This window comes from Zophobas morio, unplaced genomic scaffold (genome assembly GCF_036711695.1).
Source record: "Zophobas morio isolate AGI-343-1 ecotype UQ-CSIRO unplaced genomic scaffold, CSIRO_AGI_Zmor_V1 ptg000031l, whole genome shotgun sequence".
NCBI lineage: Eukaryota > Metazoa > Arthropoda > Insecta > Coleoptera > Tenebrionidae > Zophobas > Zophobas morio.
The window spans coordinates 5206352-5227079 of record NW_026972136.1 but is presented as its reverse complement, the minus strand read 5'-3'; the positions used below and the strand labels follow the sequence as shown (position 1 = coordinate 5227079).

At 31.3% G+C, this 20728-nt stretch overlaps 2 protein-coding genes and 1 long non-coding RNA gene across 3 annotated transcripts; all 3 read right to left on the bottom strand.

Moving 5' to 3' along the window:
• Nucleotides 1-1471: 1471 nt before the first annotated feature.
• Nucleotides 1472-4201, bottom strand: LOC135139535 (uncharacterized). The gene is made up of 4 exons (XR_010282168.1): nucleotides 3970-4201; nucleotides 3710-3913; nucleotides 1623-1778; nucleotides 1472-1573 (listed from the first exon to the last, which is right to left on the bottom strand). It is a non-coding gene; the product is annotated as an uncharacterized LOC135139535 (long non-coding RNA).
• A 5104-nt stretch (nucleotides 4202-9305) lies between these two features.
• On the bottom strand, nucleotides 9306-10658 carry LOC135139605 (odorant receptor 13a-like). The gene is made up of 5 exons (XM_064069903.1): nucleotides 9922-10658; nucleotides 9773-9872; nucleotides 9621-9725; nucleotides 9419-9571; nucleotides 9306-9365 (listed from the first exon to the last, which is right to left on the bottom strand). Exons 1-5 carry the CDS (start codon nucleotides 10656-10658, stop codon nucleotides 9306-9308), a joined length of 1155 nt encoding a protein of 384 aa, XP_063925973.1.
• A 3388-nt stretch (nucleotides 10659-14046) lies between these two features.
• LOC135139604 (odorant receptor 13a-like) lies at nucleotides 14047-19892 on the bottom strand. Its single transcript, XM_064069902.1, has 6 exons — nucleotides 19159-19892; nucleotides 19010-19109; nucleotides 18858-18962; nucleotides 18656-18808; nucleotides 14260-14361; nucleotides 14047-14190 (listed from the first exon to the last, which is right to left on the bottom strand). Exons 1-6 carry the CDS (start codon nucleotides 19890-19892, stop codon nucleotides 14047-14049), a joined length of 1338 nt encoding a protein of 445 aa, XP_063925972.1.
• Nucleotides 19893-20728: the final 836 nt, after the last annotated feature.

The window sequence follows — 20728 nt, the reverse complement described above, 5'->3', positions numbered from 1 at the left end:
TGTCGAGTGGGAGTGGAAATTAATGTGTAATAGAATCTAGAATCTGAAAAAAGTACAAAAAAAAAACGCTAATCGTACCTTTTTTGATATACTATTTGCTATAAAATTTATTTCTTATTCTATGCACCTGACCTGACTTGACGTAACATGATTTGATCTGCCCTGACTTCTCTATTGTCCCAAATTTTTAAAGAAACGAACCCGAAAATGACTTCTGGATATCGAAATCTCCAAGAAAATGACTACAACTAATTTTTGAAAATAGAAAATAGAATATAGAAAATAGAAATATTTAAAAAATGGTAGAACGTGTCAAAAGTGCCAAAATCTTATCAAATACATAATGTAAAAATTTCTTTGTTAACAAAGTTGGACAAAAATTCTCAAAAATTTGTAGATCTCGAGGTGCTGATTCCATAAATGTAGTGTGTTTATGGTCAGGGAAGAAAATTAGTTTAAAAAATGGTATAAAATGTTCAAAGTGACAAAATCATTCTTATCTTTTCAAATACAAGTCCCGCCCACCCGCCCTCTATTTTCTTAGGGAGTATGTCATTTGCCAAAATCAGTCTTATCTTCGCAAGTGCTAACCCCGCCCACCCCCCTCTTCTCATTCTAACGTCTAATTTTATTTCTGTTCAGTATAATATCATTAATTTCATTCATTTTGGATAAAATCAGTGAAAAAAATGCAGGGTGGGTGGGCGGGGCTAATTGTTTTCTTTTGTCAAAAGTGCCAAAATGACTCTTACATTACCAAATACATGGTGTGAAATTTCTGTTTTATAAAAGTTGTCCAAAAAAATCTCAAAAAATTCTGAGATGTATGTGTTTATGATCACGGAGCAACATTTTGGAAACCCAGTAAACACAGTTGCGTCGCAGCGATGTTAATGCCACTTAACTCTGTCTACGATCTTGTTAGCTGTTACATACCAAACTGCGTACATTTGCTTTCCCTGTGCTATGTAATGTAATCAACAGTGACCCATGCTTGTAACATACTGGTGACATCCACATTGTTTCAGAGTAGAGACGTGCTCGCTGGTACATCATCATAACGTTGTGTTAGTATGTCGCTAGATTCTCTATATTTTGATGTATCTGTTACGTTTTATTTTAAACGCCAATATAACGTATTAAATGGACATAGACGTTACGTATATATCGCAACATCGTAAACATATAACTCTCAGTATATTTTATTAACATGATCTATGCGATATGAATAGGCATTTCAAAAAGTCTAGTTACCATTTAGGGATATGGATATGGAGAGTAAAATTTAGAGCTTACAGTAAATTATTATTTTATTCAATGTTTGAAAAAATAAAATATGTAATAAGTAATAAAATACAAAAATTAATACAAATTCATAATATAAATAAATACATATATATATGATTTCCTAATTCGAAAATAATACAATATAATTTACACTTAAAAAAGACATAGAAACTATAAACTGTCGTTGTTTTTTCTTTCTTCAGGCGTTGACTAGAATGCCTTAGCCACTCTGAGCAGCGTTGTTCTACTTCTTTTTCTATTGCGGAATGGGTCTTCATTGTAATTTCTTCAAAAATAAAAATTGTAATAATTATATTTATTGCAAAAAAAAATACCTTTCATAATATTCATTGTTTTTGTCCCAGCCATTTTGGAATTTTCCTACCGAACAAACAAGCTACAGCAAATTCGCTGATTTTTTTTTTTTTTTTAAATACACGCCCCACATTGTTCTTTTTCCCATTACCACCTATCTGGGACAATAGCAGTTCCTGAAATAAGAAAAGAAGAAAATATTTTTATGTGTATATATCGAGCGACTCTGAAATAAGTTCGGAAAATAAAACCACAACATCATGAAGTAGAGAAAATTTTAAGTAATTTCTTTTATCTAGTCCTAATTCAGGGGAAAAAATATCAAGATCTACACCTCATTCAGTGCCATTTGTTTTCATCTAAACAACACACAGAAAAAATAAAGAAAAAATTTAGTCACAATGGAAACTGAATAAATCATTGCCGCATCATTTACATTTAACAAGATGTTCCGTATTTGTTTCTTGAAACTGGAGCAGCAATTTAATTACTTTGAATCCGTGTGACAATTAAAGGATTTTTTTTCCGAATCTATTTGGAAGTCACCGCGTATGTATAACATACAGGGTGCTTCACTATAAGACTTTTCTGCAACCCACTATGTATGTAACGTGTTAAGCTAAATGTGTCATGTTTAGTAGGTTTCTAAAAAGTGTTATAGTATTACAGGCATCTACCTGTATATAATATCCAAAATTATGTTATATGTAAGTACATATAAATATATTTAGTCCAGTCATTTTAGCATAAAAAAGGGATCAACCTCGGAATGAGAGACAATAAGCTGAATTTTTGTATACGCCTTAATTTTGGCGTTCTAAAAGTTGTCTCAAAAGTCTCATAAAATCTCGTGTCTGCGTCGTAAGTTATTCAAGGTCAAAGGTCAAGAAAAACAGTTTTTTGCAATTATCTCAGTTTCTATTGCTCCAATGATGTTAACAATTATTATCATAATTGTAGATAACAAAATTTGGGACAAATTTTATTTGAAATATTTTTTCATGCGCTCAATCGTTTTTGAGATAGAGGACAGTAGCGCTCGTCCATACGTACTGTAATGCAATCAACTGAATATCTGTGAATACTACCTTGAATTTTGAATAATTTATATTATTAATCAATTAATACATTGTATTTAATAACATTTTACATATTTTCAATATATTCATAGAATAATACTTACCTACTTTGTGTAATTAAAAACTCATTTAATGAAATATTTAATGTATATCTCAATTTATTTATATCTTTAAAGTGTGTAAGTTTTTAAATACTTATTTTTCTATCATGATTATAACTGGAAGGTCTGGAAACAACAATTTAGGGCACCGAAGATGACGACGATGAAACAGAAATTCCCGAACGTCCAGAAGATGACGGTGAAGAAGAAGAAAATTGATACTTTTGTTTTTTAAATTATTAAAAATTTATAGATTTTCACTGCAATTCAATTTCAATCGTAAGAAATGTACAGCTGCTGAATAAAGATAAAATTAAAATATATTAACTCGTTTTACTTCCTTAAAATTTACTTTAAAAAAATTAATATAACTTTAAGATATATAATAATCTAACCTAAGATATACCTACAATAAATATGTCATTTAAAGAGTTTTTAATTATACAAAGTAGGTAAGTATCATTAAATAAATGTATGGAAAATATGCAAAATGTTATTAAATGCAATGTATTAACTCATAAATAATACAAATTTTTCAAAATTCAAGGTAGTATTCACAGATATTCACGGTTGATTGCATTACAGTATGATTGGATGAACGCTGCGCGCCCACTGCCCTCTATCTCAAAAACGATTAAGTGTATCAAAAAATGTTTCAAATAAAATTTGTCCCAAATTTTATGCTCTACAATTATGATAATAGGTGTTAACATCATTAGAGCAATAGAAACCGAGATAATCGCAAAATAATGTTTTTCTTGACCTTTGACCTTGAATAACTTACGACGCAGTCACGAGATTTTATGAGAGTTTTGAGACAACTTTTAGAACGCTAAAATGAAGGTATATACGAAAATTCAGCTTATTATCTCTCATTGCGAGGTTGATCGCTAATTTGACTGAACTAATTGTATTTTTTTAACTTACAAAGAAACCTGGTTGTTGTAGTAGGCAGAGATAATCTTCTAATTCCTCAAAATTTGTTTATCTGTGGTCTTGGCGGCATATCTTCTATTACTGTTTTCTCTTTGATTTGTCACATTTGATGACGTTTTCATATTGGAGATTTGTTCACTCGTTTCCTTTAAAATTTCTTTTGTTTCGCACATATTTTTTGTATTTGTTTCAAGTCTAGAGTAAAATTATGTTCATTAGCACCTAGTTCATAAAAAATTGCAGTAACATACCTTTGCAACATGTTATGGCAAAGCGCCTCACTTTCAAAAACAATCACCGTAAGTTCTTCAAAATCAGCGGGAGTATCTTCAGTGATTAATGGTGGTATTTCCAGCTTGTCTGAAAAAACTGTTGTTGTTATTTACGTACAGTTATCAAAAACAACAGAAGCATGTAAAAATTAAAATGATTACTTCATTAGAATTATATTAACTTACCTAGTGTAAATTCAACCCACACAATTTTCACAAAACTGCATTAAAAATGAAGTGAGTTATGGATTTACGAGAAAGGTTCGGTGGTTGTGACCCAAATGGCCAAATGGAATTCGACAGCTTCACTGTGAGTGTGAAGTGCAATAACCATAAATATGGAAAAAAGGGATCGTCCGACTCATAGACAAACCAAACTAACAAAGGTCCGACTGCACCCCCCAAACATCTGGTGGATAGTAAATGCAGAAGTTGAGCGTTATTTTTTCATTAGATAAAATAAATTTAATAAAATCAAAATTAACCACTCTCTAGTTTTTTTGCTACCCATCATCGCTTTATAAACGTCTTTATAAAATCAAAATTCGACGAATGAACTCTTCAAAACCTTGTCCCGTTTCAGGGACAATGGGCAAAGAATTTTTATGGCTTTGTTTGTGTCGTTGGGTCTTCCCTATATTACCGCAGATGTTTAAGGTGACCAGACGTTCCGATTTGATCGGAAGTGTACCGATTTCAATACTCTAATAATTCCGATTTCAAATTTCGTCCAATAAATGTTCCGATTAAAACATTCGTTCCGTGAATGTTCCGATTTCTATAAATCTGATAAGAATAAAGATAAATCCTCGGATAAATCACTAATTTTCATGAATAGTAATTTTATTTTGTGAAAAATTGGGAACAAAACTTGTATCGATACGGTTGTCAGCACTGTTTTAAATGTCAGCAAATGTCAGTACTGTTAGTATATTACAACTAAAAATTTTCAAAGCAGTTATATATCAGATTACGATGGAAATGGAAACTAATGTTCCGATTTCGGACTTTTGAAATCTGGTCACCTTACAGATGTTCTATTTATCATTTGCCAAGCAGGTACTTACAAAATAACATTTCAAGTAAACAAGTTTACAGAAATAATTCTTAGAAATTATTACAATGAAAAGAACTTGTCTTTGGTATATTTCTAATAAAGCCGTTGTATTTTTCGCTCTGAATATAATTATTAATTAAGCATTACGAACTCACTGACGAAGGTCACTTTTTAAAGAATACGACGACCCACATCTAATTGACCATATAATCTTTAACAATAAATTTCAAATAATACCATAGTGGTTTTTTTAAATTTTGATAAGGTGTTGTAAAACTATTTCTGTTTCTGTTTTCATTTCAGCTACCTACTGTATTTACGTGGGCAAAGGATGCCGTTCGTGGGATTTTAGGGGCGGAAACGTATACCTGCTTAAATACTGTAAATACAGTGGTGTCGAACGAAGACAACAACAGAAACATACCCGATGAATTGGTTATTATTAGAGAGCGGATTTTATGAAATTTGCATATCCGTTATTTTTTGCATATAAGTCTTGATATTTAATATGTGAACGAATCATGCTAATTAAAAATGAATACAGCTATAAAAAAATTGCATATTTGCATATATTTGCCTTCTGCTGCATATTTCACGTAACGGGTCCATATTTTGCATTTTTATCAACTTTTGTTCTACTTTGAAAAAAAAAGCCATTCGATCGGCATTTTTCTAGAAAAACGAAATTTCATGAATCATATTGCAAATAACTGGGAAAGGTTTGGGTTTTATGGTAGTTTGGAGGAACCACTGGGTGTTAAGCCATCCTTCCAGGTAAATTCGGGTCCTAATTACTTTTGGAAATACCGTTCATTTCAATATTTTTATTCAATTTTGCCGTCAGTAGGCCACTAAAGCTTTGGTTTATCCGATAGCGCCATAAAATTTTTAAACCGCTAGCGAAATAAAATTTTTATTTTGCTGTTTTAAAACCATGGTTACCATTTCTGTAATTTCTCCAGTGCCTTGCTGCTCTTTTCATTTAAGGAACTTTTGATACACTTTCTGATTTCCTCTTTTCTGGGAGCAAGTTTTGTCGTTGGAATCTTGCATGATTTTGCAATTTTTCGATAATTTTAGTTTGTTTAAAATAAACAAACACCGTCGCCAGAGTCACATACTACACACACACACCTGATATTGTAACCTAAATTCTAAGCATATAAAATTTTTATTTGGTCGCTGTCAGTTCTGACGTTTCTCGAATGTGAACTTTGAATCACCAATTTTTTCACAATTTGGGACTTGGGGTTGTCAAAATTAAATAAAAGTTTGTATTACACTCGCGATTAAAATGAATGTGTAACTCGCGGTCTTAAGGCGCTCGCGGCATACGCCGCTCTCGCCTTAAACTGACCGCTCATTAAACATTCACTTTAACCGCTTGTATAATAAATAACTATTGTTCGTTACTTAAGTGTATTAATGGTATGTTTTATGGTGGTCGAAGGGACGTTATCCTATTATTTTTCATCGTGAGTTTGCATTTAAGTGTTTAAAGCGATAGAGATGTGTGTCAATATGTAGATAACTCAAATTAATTTATGCATTAAACCTTTTCCTGAACTTATTCTTCAAGAAGGAACTGTGTTTTGTTGTGCTTGCTCTAATCCGATAAGTATTTTTACATCTGTGGACGCAGTACGCAGTTTTTATATTTACAAATACATACTTTAGAATCACCGGAAAAATTTTTGTTAGAATATTTCGAAAAATATTTAAAAATAAATTGTTACCAAAATAGTAATTAAATAGTCGATTACTACTATTTTTTAATTCGTTCTGTTTACCTATATTTATTTTTGAGTATAAGAATATTATCTTAAAAAATGTCATTTATTTGTCAGTGAGATCTAATTAAATACTTTGCAATGTGATTTATGTATTTTTTGTAATAAAAGGTAAGGTGTTTTTGCAATTTGTAAATAAATTTTGTTCGGTTATTACGCTTTTTTTTATTTTTGGAGCATATGCAACTGCATATCTCTGCATATATTAAGAAAGTTATTGCATATTTGCATAAATTTGATGCATGTCATATGATCATATTTCCCAAAATTTTGCTGCATATTTTCCGCTCTCTTCTTATTATACATACACTCTATTACCGACATTAAAAAAAGTCTACACTATTTCGTCATATCTGCTGCTTTATTATCAGTTTTCGGTTAGTTACATATTGGATATGAAATTAAGTGAATTTTTTGAATAAATAATAATTTAAAGATCAACCACGAAAATACTCAATTATAATTATACATTATACATTACCAGTTTATTTTAGAGCCCAAGATTACATTGGAAAAATCTAAACTTTTGAAAATTTAATGTTAAACAGATATACCTATAACTGAGTGCGAAAGTCAATACACAAAACTCGATGATCAATTATTGTTTCGTATTCAAATTATTATTTGTTTTCCTTACGATCAAAGTGAAGAAATTATTTAATTCATTTTTATTTAAGAACGATATCGCTAACCTTGAAATAGATTAGTTTTTTAATTTCGATTTTTTTCTTTTTGTTTCTTTTGTTGCCGATCAACATATTTTGCATTAGAATTAATAAAATAAGGAAATATATCATTTTATTTTTCGAGTTCATTTCAAAATTCTGTATATGTATAATTGTTCCTTTTTGGCAGTGACGTATAGGCAGAGGTTAAAAAATAATGTCTCATTACTAGTTTTAATTCGTATTACCTGTTAGATGGGACATTTTTTAATTCTGATCATAAACTATGTGCATTAAGTCTCTTGTTCTGTTTTATAAAGCGCAGGTTGTTATGGACATATAAAAATAAAATTATAAATAAATATAATTACAGGAAATATAATATGAAAAAAAAAATTAAGAGCAACTCACTATTGGCGTCATCTCGCTTGTGCAAGATTTAAGACAGGGAAGAAATTTCTTTTTTTAAGACTCAGCATCTTTTGTTTATGAATATGCTATTTACTTGCAACACAAACATAAATAATAAATATAAAATAGAGCTATATAATACTCGATATGTATGTTTTTAAATATTTTTTGCTGTTGCCCTGTCAGAAACGTTAATTTTCGATTTAACATGCCATTTTGTAAAATCAACTGAAAAACACTTTGCATAATTAACTAATAAAAATAAAACATTCCGAAGAATGTATATGTATATATTAATCAGATATCTAGTAACGACAGTTAACATTACTTATTGGTTACATACTCCATTGTGATGTTACAAGGCTTACCTGCCAACTATATCGCTGCTACACAATAATGAGATATCTAGTAAATGCAGTTAACATTAGGTGTTAGTTACATAACAAGAGTACCACAGTGTGATGTTTAAATGTTTATATGCAAGCTATATCGCTGCGACATAATAATGAGATATCTAGTAAATGTAATCAACATTACGTGTTTGTTACATAGCATGAGTACTCCATTGTGATGTTATATAGCTTACGTTCCAGGTATATCGTTAAGACATAATCATGCGATGTACTTATTGTTCTTTTGTGAGTACGTACCTGTCACGTCAACATCACAACTGTGTTTACTGGGAATATTCGGTGTAAAAGTCGATTTTTTGAAATTTCTTAAATTTGCCATATTTCAATGGATTATTTTTGAAAAACGGTTAGACCGATCGAAGAAATGGGGTCGGTAGTGACTTCTGCAGCCCAAAATCTACAAGAAAATGTATTTAATGAACTTTCGAAAATGGTCGACAATGGATCAAAATTTGCCTAGGGGGGGTATACATATTATAAAATTTCTTTTTTAAAAAACTTGTCTAAGAATTATAAAAAAAATTCTGGGATGTAGATCTCGACGTGCTGATTCCATAAATATAGCGTGTTTATGGCCGCTGAGCAATATTTTCGAAAAGTTAGGTGTGAAATTCGAATTTTTCGTAGAAAATATTCTGAAGTAAAACTTTATAATTCATAAATCTAGAGGGTGTCGTTTTCAAGAATAGCACTAATTTAACTTAACTCCTTACGGAACTTAAAAATGATTTGATTAAGTAACTAAAATAGAATTTGGAAGACATATCAATCAAGGATAAAAATAAAAATAACAGTAATGTGAAAATTTAATTATCTTATACAAGGAATTTGGAATATTTTCTAATAAATAATTTTTCCATGTGTTCCAAATTATAACATGGTAACATGTCAGACACCAATTTTTTTTTCTTGATTATAGCACTGTTAGTAGTGGACTTTTGTGTGTTACCCAGCCATATATGCTGTATGGTTTATTTGTTTAACTTTGCGACGACACTTGATACAAAAGAGCAAAATATGACCAAGCAGTTTTCAGAATCTACAAAAAAAATGTATAATTTGAAGAAATAATTCGCTATTAATTATAATTACCCTCATGTATGTATCCAATGAAAGATAAAACAAATTCAACGCAGATATTTGAACTGGTTTTAAATGCATGGTGAAAAAAAACAACTTCTTTTTAATATCTTCAGGTAGATCAGTCCAGTCGGATTCGAATACAGCATATGAAAGATTACCACTCTAAAATAAAATTATTAATATTTACGCGTATAAATGTCTACAGGATTACCTTAGCTTGTACCTCGTTTCCAGACCAACAATGCATAAATATCTGAACAGTTATAGCAAGACCATACGAAAGGAGAGAGTAAAATTCGCTGGAAAAAGGGACAACCTGTAACTAACACCTTGAGAAACATTCACAACTAAGCACAAATTTACCGCTGTTAGCTGAAACATAGTTATGCCAATGGAGACACCACTAAACAAAAGGTGCCAAAATAAAATCCAGTTGAAAAATTTCGTCGAGCTTTCAATAAACCTGAAAATACAGATAAAACTACTATCAAACCATTGTTAAACTCACTCACCTTAAGATATTTTTATGGTGTTCTACACACCTTAACATGTTGTGATACACATCATTACTAGATGTCTGATCTACATTTGCCAGATTCCTAATGTTGTCTCTCAACATGTCGAACTGAGAAGAAGTATACACATTGAATGCTGATATCAATTGGTCGACATTCACATGAAGTGTAGACAGATAGCAAATGCCTATCACTTGATATATGTAAGTGATTTCATAATACGGCGACTTTTTATAATCGTATGGGTACCACCCCAGAAACGGTAATCTTTTCTCTTCGGATTTATCCATCATAGGATAAATTGCCCAGAAGGTGTTACCTCCAAAACACATGCTCAAATACACTTTATAAATCGTCTTCCAGACGTAAATGGTGGGCTCGATGAGATTTCGCTGTTGAGTGTTCCTTGGCTGAAACCAGTCGCTCTTAAAAATGATCATTCTTTCTTTGAGTATTTTCATATTTTTGATTAAATAATACGCTTTCACTCCTCCCAGAATTTCCATAAGCAAGAGGTAAGAAGTTGCCACTATTGACTTCAAATCGTGAGCAATGAAATAGACATTTACCACTTGAAAGAATATGTGTCCGAAGACGAAAAGTGATACTGTGATTGAAGAATATACCATGTAGAATCCAGGTTCGTAAGTTTTGTCACCTTCGGGCCACAGACCCATGATTCGCAGCAGAATTATGTTCGTTTTGATTTTTGATTGCCACTTGTATTTTTCCATTGTGGAGGGTGGACTGTGCTTAAAAGCTTGTAATTTATGATACTGTATTAGTAATATCAACAATAATCATATGGTAAATTTCGATCTTTTCTAGTCGGAGCTTAGACGAAAAATGTTCGTCGTGATGATTTTTATCTGTTTATAGAATTTTCTCAAGGTAAAAATAAAACACTGGTATTAAAAGGTTTTTATAAATCGTCTAATTATATACATTCTACCGTTTAAGATGACCGTAATTTTTAGGTAAGTACTATTTACTTTTCGTTACACCTATCAATTAGTGCGCCCGAAGTAAAACTGAACCGTATTATTTTGGAGGGTAATTGTAGAAAAGAATTTCGGAGAAACTAAGTAAGCTCATTAATTAGTAAAACTCGTACACGATAATTATCTCTGTAATTATTGTTCTGGTTAACTCCGCAGGTATTTTTTTATTTGGCTCGGGAGTATTTGTTGTAAGACTTTTAAAGGTTGAACAATTAAATTTTTTTGAAGGGTGACTACGTTAGTTTGCATTGCAACTGTTGTTTTTGTTTCTCGGAGAAATGGATACTAGGAAATGTCAAAATTAACTTACAAAAAGTTGGTACGTAAAAATTTATGTTGTGAACAATATTGTGCGATTTTACATTAGTTTCATATAAGTTTATTTGTATATTTTATAATAACATATATAATAGTTTTACTTGAAAGACTTTCAAAATTACTACTACGGTTTGAGAAAAAAAAAAAAAAATTTGTTGCTTTAGATACATATTAATAATAACGAAACTCGGAGATTTTGCAAAATTAGTCAATAAAATGGACATATTATAACTTTTTTATTGTTAATAAAATTTGATAAAAAATTACTTGTCTAACAAGAGTTAGGTAAAGTCTATGAGGTAATTCATATCTTTTTAGTTGGAATCAGATGCCTGTATTGATAATACTAGCAAATATTTTTGTAATGAAAAATTAAGACATTATTAAGTATTTTTGAAATTGCAATGCTATCCGATTTTTTTAATTTCAGAAAATTTCTAAAATAGTTTCCCTATTTCTTGTCGAATCTGATCAATTATTGTAATGCTTTTTACAAAATTCTAAAAACGTATTTGACCGACTGTTATTTTAGTTAACTTCACGGATGAATTCAGAAAAAAATAATTAGTTCTCCAAATAATGTTATTAACAATGAAAATGGGCTAAGAGGTGTAATTTTTTACAATTTTGGAATCTTCGTTTGGCCGATTTTTATAGCTACAAGTAAATTATTTTTCCTGATTTTTAATTTTAATATAACTCAGGCGATAAAATATATTAAAAAATAAGTAGACAATAAATTTGCTTAGCTTGATTTTAATTTTACACAGTTCTCTCTCTCATAATTCCTGATTTTTATAGAGAACAATTTAAATGCGCACTAGTTTTAATGAAATGTGAAATAAGTCACAGCATTAATAAAAACATTTCCGCACAGAAGAAACTATTTCAGCATTTGTAAAACTGAAAGGGCAATAATTAAATAAATGGCAGATTATTTTTTCTATTTGCGCAATAAATAATGCAATTTAGAATTATTTAATTAAATTTGCTCATTCGTTAAAATAATTGTTTCTTTAATAAATCAATTTGTATTTGAGAAAAAATAAACGAGCATTTCAAATGTTCCGTAAATTACTAAAATGTGCATTAGTTCACAGTAAAGTGGGCATTACACTCCCACTCTTTAAAAGACGTGTCATATGCTTCATTTCGCGCCAGTTCGGCAGGGAAGGAATCCGCCCTTCTAAAGCCAAAAAAACATTAATTATTTTTATTCAATAAATTAATAATGTATAGTAATCGAGTTTTTTGATGAAAGAATGCTTATTTTAAGTTTTTTTGTTAATTTTTTCAAAACCTTTAATTTGTTTGGCTACTTTTTTGCTATGAATATCTTTTGTTTTTGTTAATTTTGTATCCATTCATAAAATATATTTTAATACAGCAGGTCTATTTTTGTTTGTTATTTTCTATACAGTTTCCATAATGCACGCAGTACAGAAAATCATTGCCCACAACAATAATTTTATTATTCCAATTTGCACTTAATATAATGCACAAAATGCAAAAACTTATGTCGCAACATAGTAAATTTAATGCACAAATGTTATTGTGCATAGTGTAAAATTTAATGCACAAAGTATTAAAAATAATGCACACTTAATTACGACCCATTTTAATAAATATGTACTTACCATTTTTGCAAGTCGTTGCTTAGACCTTAGCGGTGAAATGTTGTGGAAGTTGCATCGAACAAATAGCGCGGATATTGCGAGATCGAACCTTTTTCTTATTTTGTAAATGGTATTATCTATTTTTTTAACATATATGTGTGATATCTAAAAATTAATCAAATTTCACACCTTTCCCTTATTTGAGATCCTATAAGAAAAATAAACGGTGATTCGCGATCCCGAGGAAAATTCGGTTCGGATAGAGCCTCTTGCGCGAAAATTTGTTAAACTTTTCAATTTAGTGACAAAATGGTGGAGGCGCCACATTAAAATTTAATATCTTCCTTATTTGGAGACCTACTGGCAAAATAAGGGAAAATTTGTGATCCCTAGAAAATTTCGGTTCGGATAGTACCTTTTTCGGGAGCGTTAGAACAACTTTCAAGTTTGGTGGAAAAATGATGGAGGCGCTAAAATAAAATTTAATTTCTCCCTTTTTTGACGACCTAGAGAAAAAATAGGGGCAGATTTGTAATGTCGAGAAAATTTCGGTATGCATAGATTGTTTTGCCGGACAATTTGAGCAACACTCAACTTTGATGAAAAATGGTGGAGGCGCTAGAATAAAATTTAATTTCTTCATTATTTGAGAACTTATAGGAAAAATTGGAGCAGATTCGTGATCCTGAAAAAGCATAAGTTCGGATAGATCCTTTTCCGGTCGAATTTTAGCAGCTTTCAACTAATTTTCGAAAATAGTTGAAAATGGTGGAAACTGTCAGACGTGCCAAACTCACCCTAGTGCACGGCTGTAGAATAGATAGGTTGAGAATCTTTCATTCATTCACGTTCCGGTAGGTGGAATAATTTCTTTCCGTACCAGTTGGCCATGACGCGCGTTATCGAATGGGTCCCTCTTACGGTATTTAGAGGCATTAACTTTTGCCACATCAAAAGGACACGATTATACCGACATAAATGACAACTTTGACATTTAATCAAAGCATTTAATAATAATTTTTATGTTAAACGTTCAATCTTTTGGAAGCGTCTTTGACCATTGTTTACACTAGCTACTATGCGACTTCTCTGAAACCGTTTTTGCAGAACCCTCATACAACGCCCCTGCCCTGATCGCGTTCCTACTCTTCAAATGTTATGAGAAATGTTTGTACAACATTTGAAGGTTAGGTAGGAACGTGATCAGGGGTGTTGTATGAGGTTTTTGTGGGGGCGGATTCGGCAAAATCACGGTGGCTAATGTAATCAATTACCGAAAAGTTCTTAACCAGTACATTGTCAACTTGTTTTTCGAAGGAATCTGTGTTTATCTGGTCATCGCACATGCTTGTTTAATGATTGTTTACATGAAACAATAGTGCTAGAAATATCGAACAAACCTGCGGTTGCCGAGGTTTGTTATGTATAAAATGTACGTTCCTCTCTGAGTTGGCGATCTCGTTAAACCAATTTAAACAGTAATTTCTATCATAATACATCAACTAGAAGTAGAATGACAGTTTTGGCAGCATGTCAGTTGTCAATTTGCCATTGCAGTAGTGGAAAATTTCATTCATAAAGATGTTAGTGTGTAATCGTAATTCACAGATGGCGAAACGATCTAAAGCGCGCCAAAGCCGCCTAGGACACCCAAATTTTATTCCACCAAATTTCCCTTAGTGTACCAACCTTATATTCTACAGCCGTGCCCTAGTGCTATCAAATACATAGTGTAAAATTAGTTTTTTATAAAAGTTGCCCAAAACTTTTCTGGGATGTATATGTTTATAATCACGTAGAATATTTTCGAAATATTCGGTGTAAAATTCTAATTTTTTGAAATTTCTAAAGTTTGGGATATTTCAATGATCGAATCTGGAAAAACGATTATAGTGATCGAAGAAATGCGACCAGAAGTGATTTCGGCGATCCAAAATCTAGAAAAAAATCTAAAAATGGTCGAGGTTGGATCGAAATTTGCTTAAGAAAATTAGTTGAATATGGTAGAAAATGTTAAAAGTGCCAAAATCACTCTTATTTTGTCAAATACTAGCCCCGCCCACCCATCCTCCATTTTCTTAGGGAGTATATCATTTGACAAAATCAATCTTATCTTAGCAAGCGCTAGCCTCGCCCACCCCTCCTCTTCTCATTCTAAGGATTATTTTTATTTCTGTTCAGTATAAGATCATTCATTTCATTCAGTTTAGATAAAATCAATTACTTAAAAGGAGGCAGGGTGGGTGGGCGGAGCCAATTGTGTTCGAATGTCGAGTGGGTGTGGAAACTAATATATAATAGAATCTAGAATATGAAAAAAGTAAAAAAATCACTCTTGGTAACTTTCTGATATATTATTTGCTGTAAAATTTATTTTTTATTTCATGCACCTGACCTGACTTGTCCTGACTTCTCTATTGTCCCAAATTTTCAAAGAAACGTAGCCGAAAATGACTTCTGGGTTTCTAAATCTCCAAGAAAATGTCTTCAACTAATTTTCGAAAATAGTTGAAAAATGGTAGAAAATGTCAAAACACTCTTATGTTATCAATATCAAATACAATGTCTCAAATTTCTTTGTTAAAAAAGTTGGCTAAACATTCTTAAAAAATTCTGGGATGTAGATCTGGACGAGCTAATCCCAAAGATATAACGTGCTTATGGTTACGGAGCAATATTTTTGAAAAATTGGGTGTGAAATTCGAATATTTTGAAAATTTTAAAAATTGTAATATTTCAATGGATGATTCTGGAAAACGTGAGTGAACAAAAGAAATGAGGAGAAATGATTTAGTTAAATTTCGAAAAGGGTCGAATTTGGGTCGAAATTTCCATAAGAATAATAGTTGAAAAATGGTAGCAAATGTTAAAAGTGAAAAAATCACTCTTATCTTATCAAATACTAGCCCCGCCCACCCACCCAAAATTTTTTAGGGAAATATATCATTTGCCAAAATCAGTCTTATCTTAGCAAGTACTTGTACCGTCCACCCGTCCTCTTCTCATTCTAACGACTAATTTTATTTCTGTTCAGTAAGGTCATTCATTTCATTCAGTTTGGATCAAATGGACAATGAAAAGGAGGCAGGGTGGGTAGGCGGGGCCAATTTTGTTCGTTTGTCGAATGGGACTGAAAATTGATGTGTAATAGAATTTAGAATCTGAAAAAATTACATAAAAGCGGTAATCGTAACTTTTTGATATGCTGCTTGGGTTAAAATTTATTTTTATTTTATGCATCTGACCTAACTTGACGTAACGTGACCTGACCTGTCCTGACTTTTCTATTACCTCAAATTTCTGAAGAAACGAAGCTGAAAATGACTTTTGGATATCGAAATCTACAAGAAAATATCTTCAACTAATTTTCGAAAATAGTTGAAAATCGTGGAAAATGTCAAACGTGCCAAACTCACCCTAGTGTTATCAAATACATAGTGTAAAATTTGTTTTTTATAAAAGTTGCCCAAAATTTTCAAACAAATCTGGGATGTGTATCTTTCTAATCACGTAGAAATATTTTCGAACTATTCAGTGTGAAATTCTAAATTTTTGAAATTTCTAAAATTTGGGATATTTCAATCGGCGATTCTGGAAAAACGGTTAGAGTGTTGGAAGAAATGCAGCCGGAAGTGATTTCGGCGGTCTAAAATCTAGAAAAAAATCTATTAAGTTAAATTTCGAAAATGGTCGAGGTTGAGTCGAAATTTGCATAAGAAAATTAGTTGAAAATGGTAGAAAATGTTAAAAGTGCCAAAATCACTCTTATCTTGTCATTATCAAATACATAATGTAAGATTTATTTGTTAAAAAAGTTGGCTAAAAATTCTCAAAAAATTCTGAGATGTAGATCTCAACGAGCTAATTCAAAAGATATAAGTGCTATTGATCACGAAGCAATATTTTCGAAAAATTCGGTGTGAAGTTCGAATATTTTGAAAGTTCTAAAAATTGTGATATTTCAATGGATGATTCTGGAAAACGTGAGTGATCAAAGAAATGAGAAATTATTTAGCTAAATTTCGAAAAGGGTCGAGATTGGCTCGAAATTTTGTTCGTTTGTCGAGTGGGAGTGGAAATTAATGTGTAATAGAATCTAGAATCTGAAAAAAGTACAAAAAAAAAAAGCTAATCGTACCTTTTTTGATATACTATTTGCTATAAAATTTATTTCTTATTCTATGCACCTGACCTGACTTGACGTAACATGATTTGATCTGCCCTGACTTCTCTATTGTCCCAAATTTTTAAAGAAACGAACCCGAAAATGACTTCTGGATATCGAAATCTCCAAGAAAATGACTGCAACTAATTTTTGAAAATTGAAAATAGAATATAGAATAGAATATAGAAAATAGAAATATTTAAAAAATGGTAGAACGTGTCAAAAGTGCAAAAATCTTATCAAATACATAATGTAAAAATTTCTTTGTTAACAAAGTTGGACAAAAATTCTCAAAAATTTGTAGATCTCGAGGTGCTGATTGTGTGATGGTCAGGGAAGAAAATTAGTTTAAAAAATGGTATAAAATGTTCAAAGTGCCAAAATCATTCTTATCTTTTCAAATACAAGTCCCGCCCACCCGCCCTCTATTTTCTTAGGGAGTATGTCATTTGCCAAAATCAGTCTTATCTTCGCAAGTGCTAACCCCGCCCACCCCCCTCTTCTCATTCTAACGTCTAATTTTATTTCTGTTCAGTATAATATCATTAATTTCATTCATTTTGGATAAAATCAGTGAAAAAAACGCAGGGTGGGTGGGCGGGGCTAATTGTTTTCTTTTGTCAAAAGTGCCAAAATCACTCTTATATTACCAAATACATAGTGTGAAATTTCTGTTTTATAAAAGTTGTCCAAAAAAATCTCAAAAAATTCTGAGATGTATGTGTTTATGATCACGGTGCAACATTTTGGAAATATTCGGTGTAAAAGTCGATTTTTTGAAATTTCTTAAATTTGCCATATTTCAATGGATTATTTTTGACAAACGGTTAGACCGATCGAAGAAATGGGGTCGGTAGTGACTTCTGCAGCCCGAAATCTACAAGAAAATGTATTTAATGAACTTTCGAAAATGGTCGACAATGGATCAAAATTTGCCTAGGGGGGGTATACATATTATAAAATTTCTTTCTTAAAAAACTTGTCTAAGAATTATAAAAAAATTCTGGGATGTAGATCTCGACGTGCTGATTCCATAAATATAGCGTGTTTATGGCCGCTGAGCAATATTTTCGAAAAGTTAGGTGTAAAATTCGAATTTTTCGTAGAAAATATTCTGAAGTAAAACTTTATAATTCATAAATCTAGAGGGTGTCGTTTTCAAAAATAGCACTAATTTAACTTAACTCCTTACGGAAGTTAAAAATGATTTGATTAAGTAACTAAAATAGAATTTGGAAGACATATCAATCAAGGACAAAAATAAAAATAACAGTAATGTGAAAATTTAATTATCTTATACAAGGAATTTGGAATATTTTCTAATAAATAATTTTTCCATGTGTTCCAAATTATAACATGGTAACATGTCAGACACCAATTTTTTTTTCTTGATTATAGCACTGTTAGTAGTGGACTTTTGTGTTACCCAACCATACTAGACATATAATTCAGAATTTTAAATCACAGATCTAATTGAACTTCTCTAGTGTATTCTAAAACATTGTATGCTTTATTTGTTTAACTTTGCGACGACACTTGATACAAAAGAGCAAAATATGACCAAGCAGTTTTCAGAATCTACAAAAAAAATGTATAATTTGAAGAAATAATTCGCTATTAATTATAATTACCCTCATGTATGTATCCAATGAAAGATAAAACAAATTCAACGCAGATATTTGAACTGGTTTTAAATGCATGGTGAAAAAAAACAACTTCTTTTTAATATCTTCAGGTAGATCAGTCCAGTCGGATTCGAATACAGCATATGAAAGATTACCACTCTGAAATAAAATTATTAATATTTACGCGTATAAATATCTACAGGATTACCTTAGCTTGTACCTCGTTTCCAGACCAACAATGCATAAATATCTGAACAGTTATAGCAAGACCATACGAAAGGAGAGAGTAAAATTCGCTGGAGAAAGGGACAACCTGTAACTAACACCTTGAGAAACATTCACAACTAAGCACAAATTTACCGCTGTTAGCTGAAACATAGTTATGCCAATGGAGACACCACTAAACAAAAGGTGCCAAAATAAAATCCAGTTGAAAAATTTCGTCGAGCTTTCAATAAACCTGAAAATACAGATAAAACTACTATCAAACCATTGTTAAACTCACTCACCTTAAGATATTTTTATGGTGTTCTACACACCTTAACATGTGATACACATCATTACTAGATGTCTGATCTACATTTGCCAGATTCCTAATGTTGTCTCTCAACATGTCGAACTGAGAAGAAGTATACACATTGAATGCTGATATCAGTTGGTCGACATTCACATGAAGTGTAGACAGATAGCAAATGCCTATCACTTGATATATGTAAGTGATTTCATAATACGGCGACTTTTTATAATCGTATGGGTACCACCCCAGAAACGGTAATCTTTTCTCTTCGGATTTATCCATCATAGGATAAATTGCCCAGAAGGTGTTACCTCCAAAACACATGCTCAAATACACTTTATAAATCCTCTTCCAGACGTAAATGGTGGGCTCGATGAGGTTTCGCTGTTGAGTGTTCCTTGGCTGAAACCAGTCGCTCTTAAAATTGATCATTCTTTCTTTGAGAATTTTCATATTTTTGATTAAATAATACGCTTTCACTCCTCCCAGAATTTCCATAAGCAAGAGGTAAGAAGTTGCCACTATTGACTTCAAATCGTGAGCAATGAAATAGACATTTACCACTTGAAAGAATATGTGTCCGAAGACGAAAAGTGATACTGTGATTGAAGAATATACCATGTAGAATCCAGGTTCGTAAGTTTTGTCACCTTCGGGCCACAGACCCATGATTCGCAGCAGAATTATGTTCAGTTTGATTTTTGATTGCCACTTGTATTTTTCCATTGTGGAGGGTGGACTGTGCTTAAAAGCTTGTAATTATTAATATGTATCTAAAACAACAAATTTTTATATATAATATAATTATATTATACTTTTACTTGAAAGACTTTCAAAATTACTTCAGTTTGAGAAAAAAAAATAAAAATTTGTTGCTTTAGATACATATTAATAATTACGAAACTCGGAGATTTTTCAAAATTAGTCAATAAAATGGACATATTATAACTTTTTTATTGTTAATAAAATTTGATAAAAAATTACTTGTCTAACAAGAGTTAGCTAAAGTCTATGAGGTAATTCATATCTTTTTAGTTGGAATCAGATGCCTGTATTGATAATACTAGCAAATATTTTTGTAATGAAAAATTAAGACATCATTAAGTATTTTTGAAATTGCAATGCTATCCGATCTTATTAATTTCAGAAAATTTCTAAAATAGTTTCCCTATTTCTTGTCGAATTTGATCAATTATTGTAATGCTTTTTACAAAATTCTAAAATAGTATATTATTAGCCAAGGTTGCAGAGCCAAGCATTCTAGACCGAGCGCAAATTAGAACCCGAGACGCGCAGCGTCGAGGGCTCTAAGTGCGAGGTCTAGAAGTGGCTTTGCAACCGTTGTTAATATACTATTTTTTTCACTAGTAGAAACCATAAGACAATAAACTGAAAAATAAACGTTCAATTTTTTGACGCAACATGATTTTGTTTTGATTTCTAATCAAACTTGATCTAAATCTTCAACACAAAGAAAACCGTTTATACTTGTCGCTGAGTTAATCATTTTATCTTCTACCGTCTACCAACTACCATGCGTTTACTCAAGTAATGTTTGTAGC

Excerpts from the sequence above, each read along its gene's own strand:
- LOC135139605 (XM_064069903.1), bottom strand. The coding sequence starts at position 10,658 with ATGGAAAAATACAAGTGGCAATCAAAAATCAAAACGAACATAATTCTG. Across the intron at positions 9,726-9,772 it reads CTATGTTTCAGCTAACAGCG|GTTGTCCCTTTTTCCAGCGA; the intron begins GTAAATTTGTGC and ends TGTTAGTTACAG. Across the intron at positions 9,572-9,620 it reads GAAACGAGGTACAAGCTAAG|AGTGGTAATCTTTCATATGC; the intron begins GTAATCCTGTAG and ends ATTTTATTTTAG.
- LOC135139604 (XM_064069902.1), bottom strand. The coding sequence starts at position 19,892 with ATGGAAAAATACAAGTGGCAATCAAAAATCAAACTGAACATAATTCTG. Across the intron at positions 18,809-18,857 it reads GAAACGAGGTACAAGCTAAG|AGTGGTAATCTTTCATATGC; the intron begins GTAATCCTGTAG and ends ATTTTATTTCAG. Across the intron at positions 14,191-14,259 it reads ACAAACCTCGGCAACCGCAG|ATAAACACAGATTCCTTCGA; the intron begins GTTTGTTCGATA and ends TGCGATGACCAG.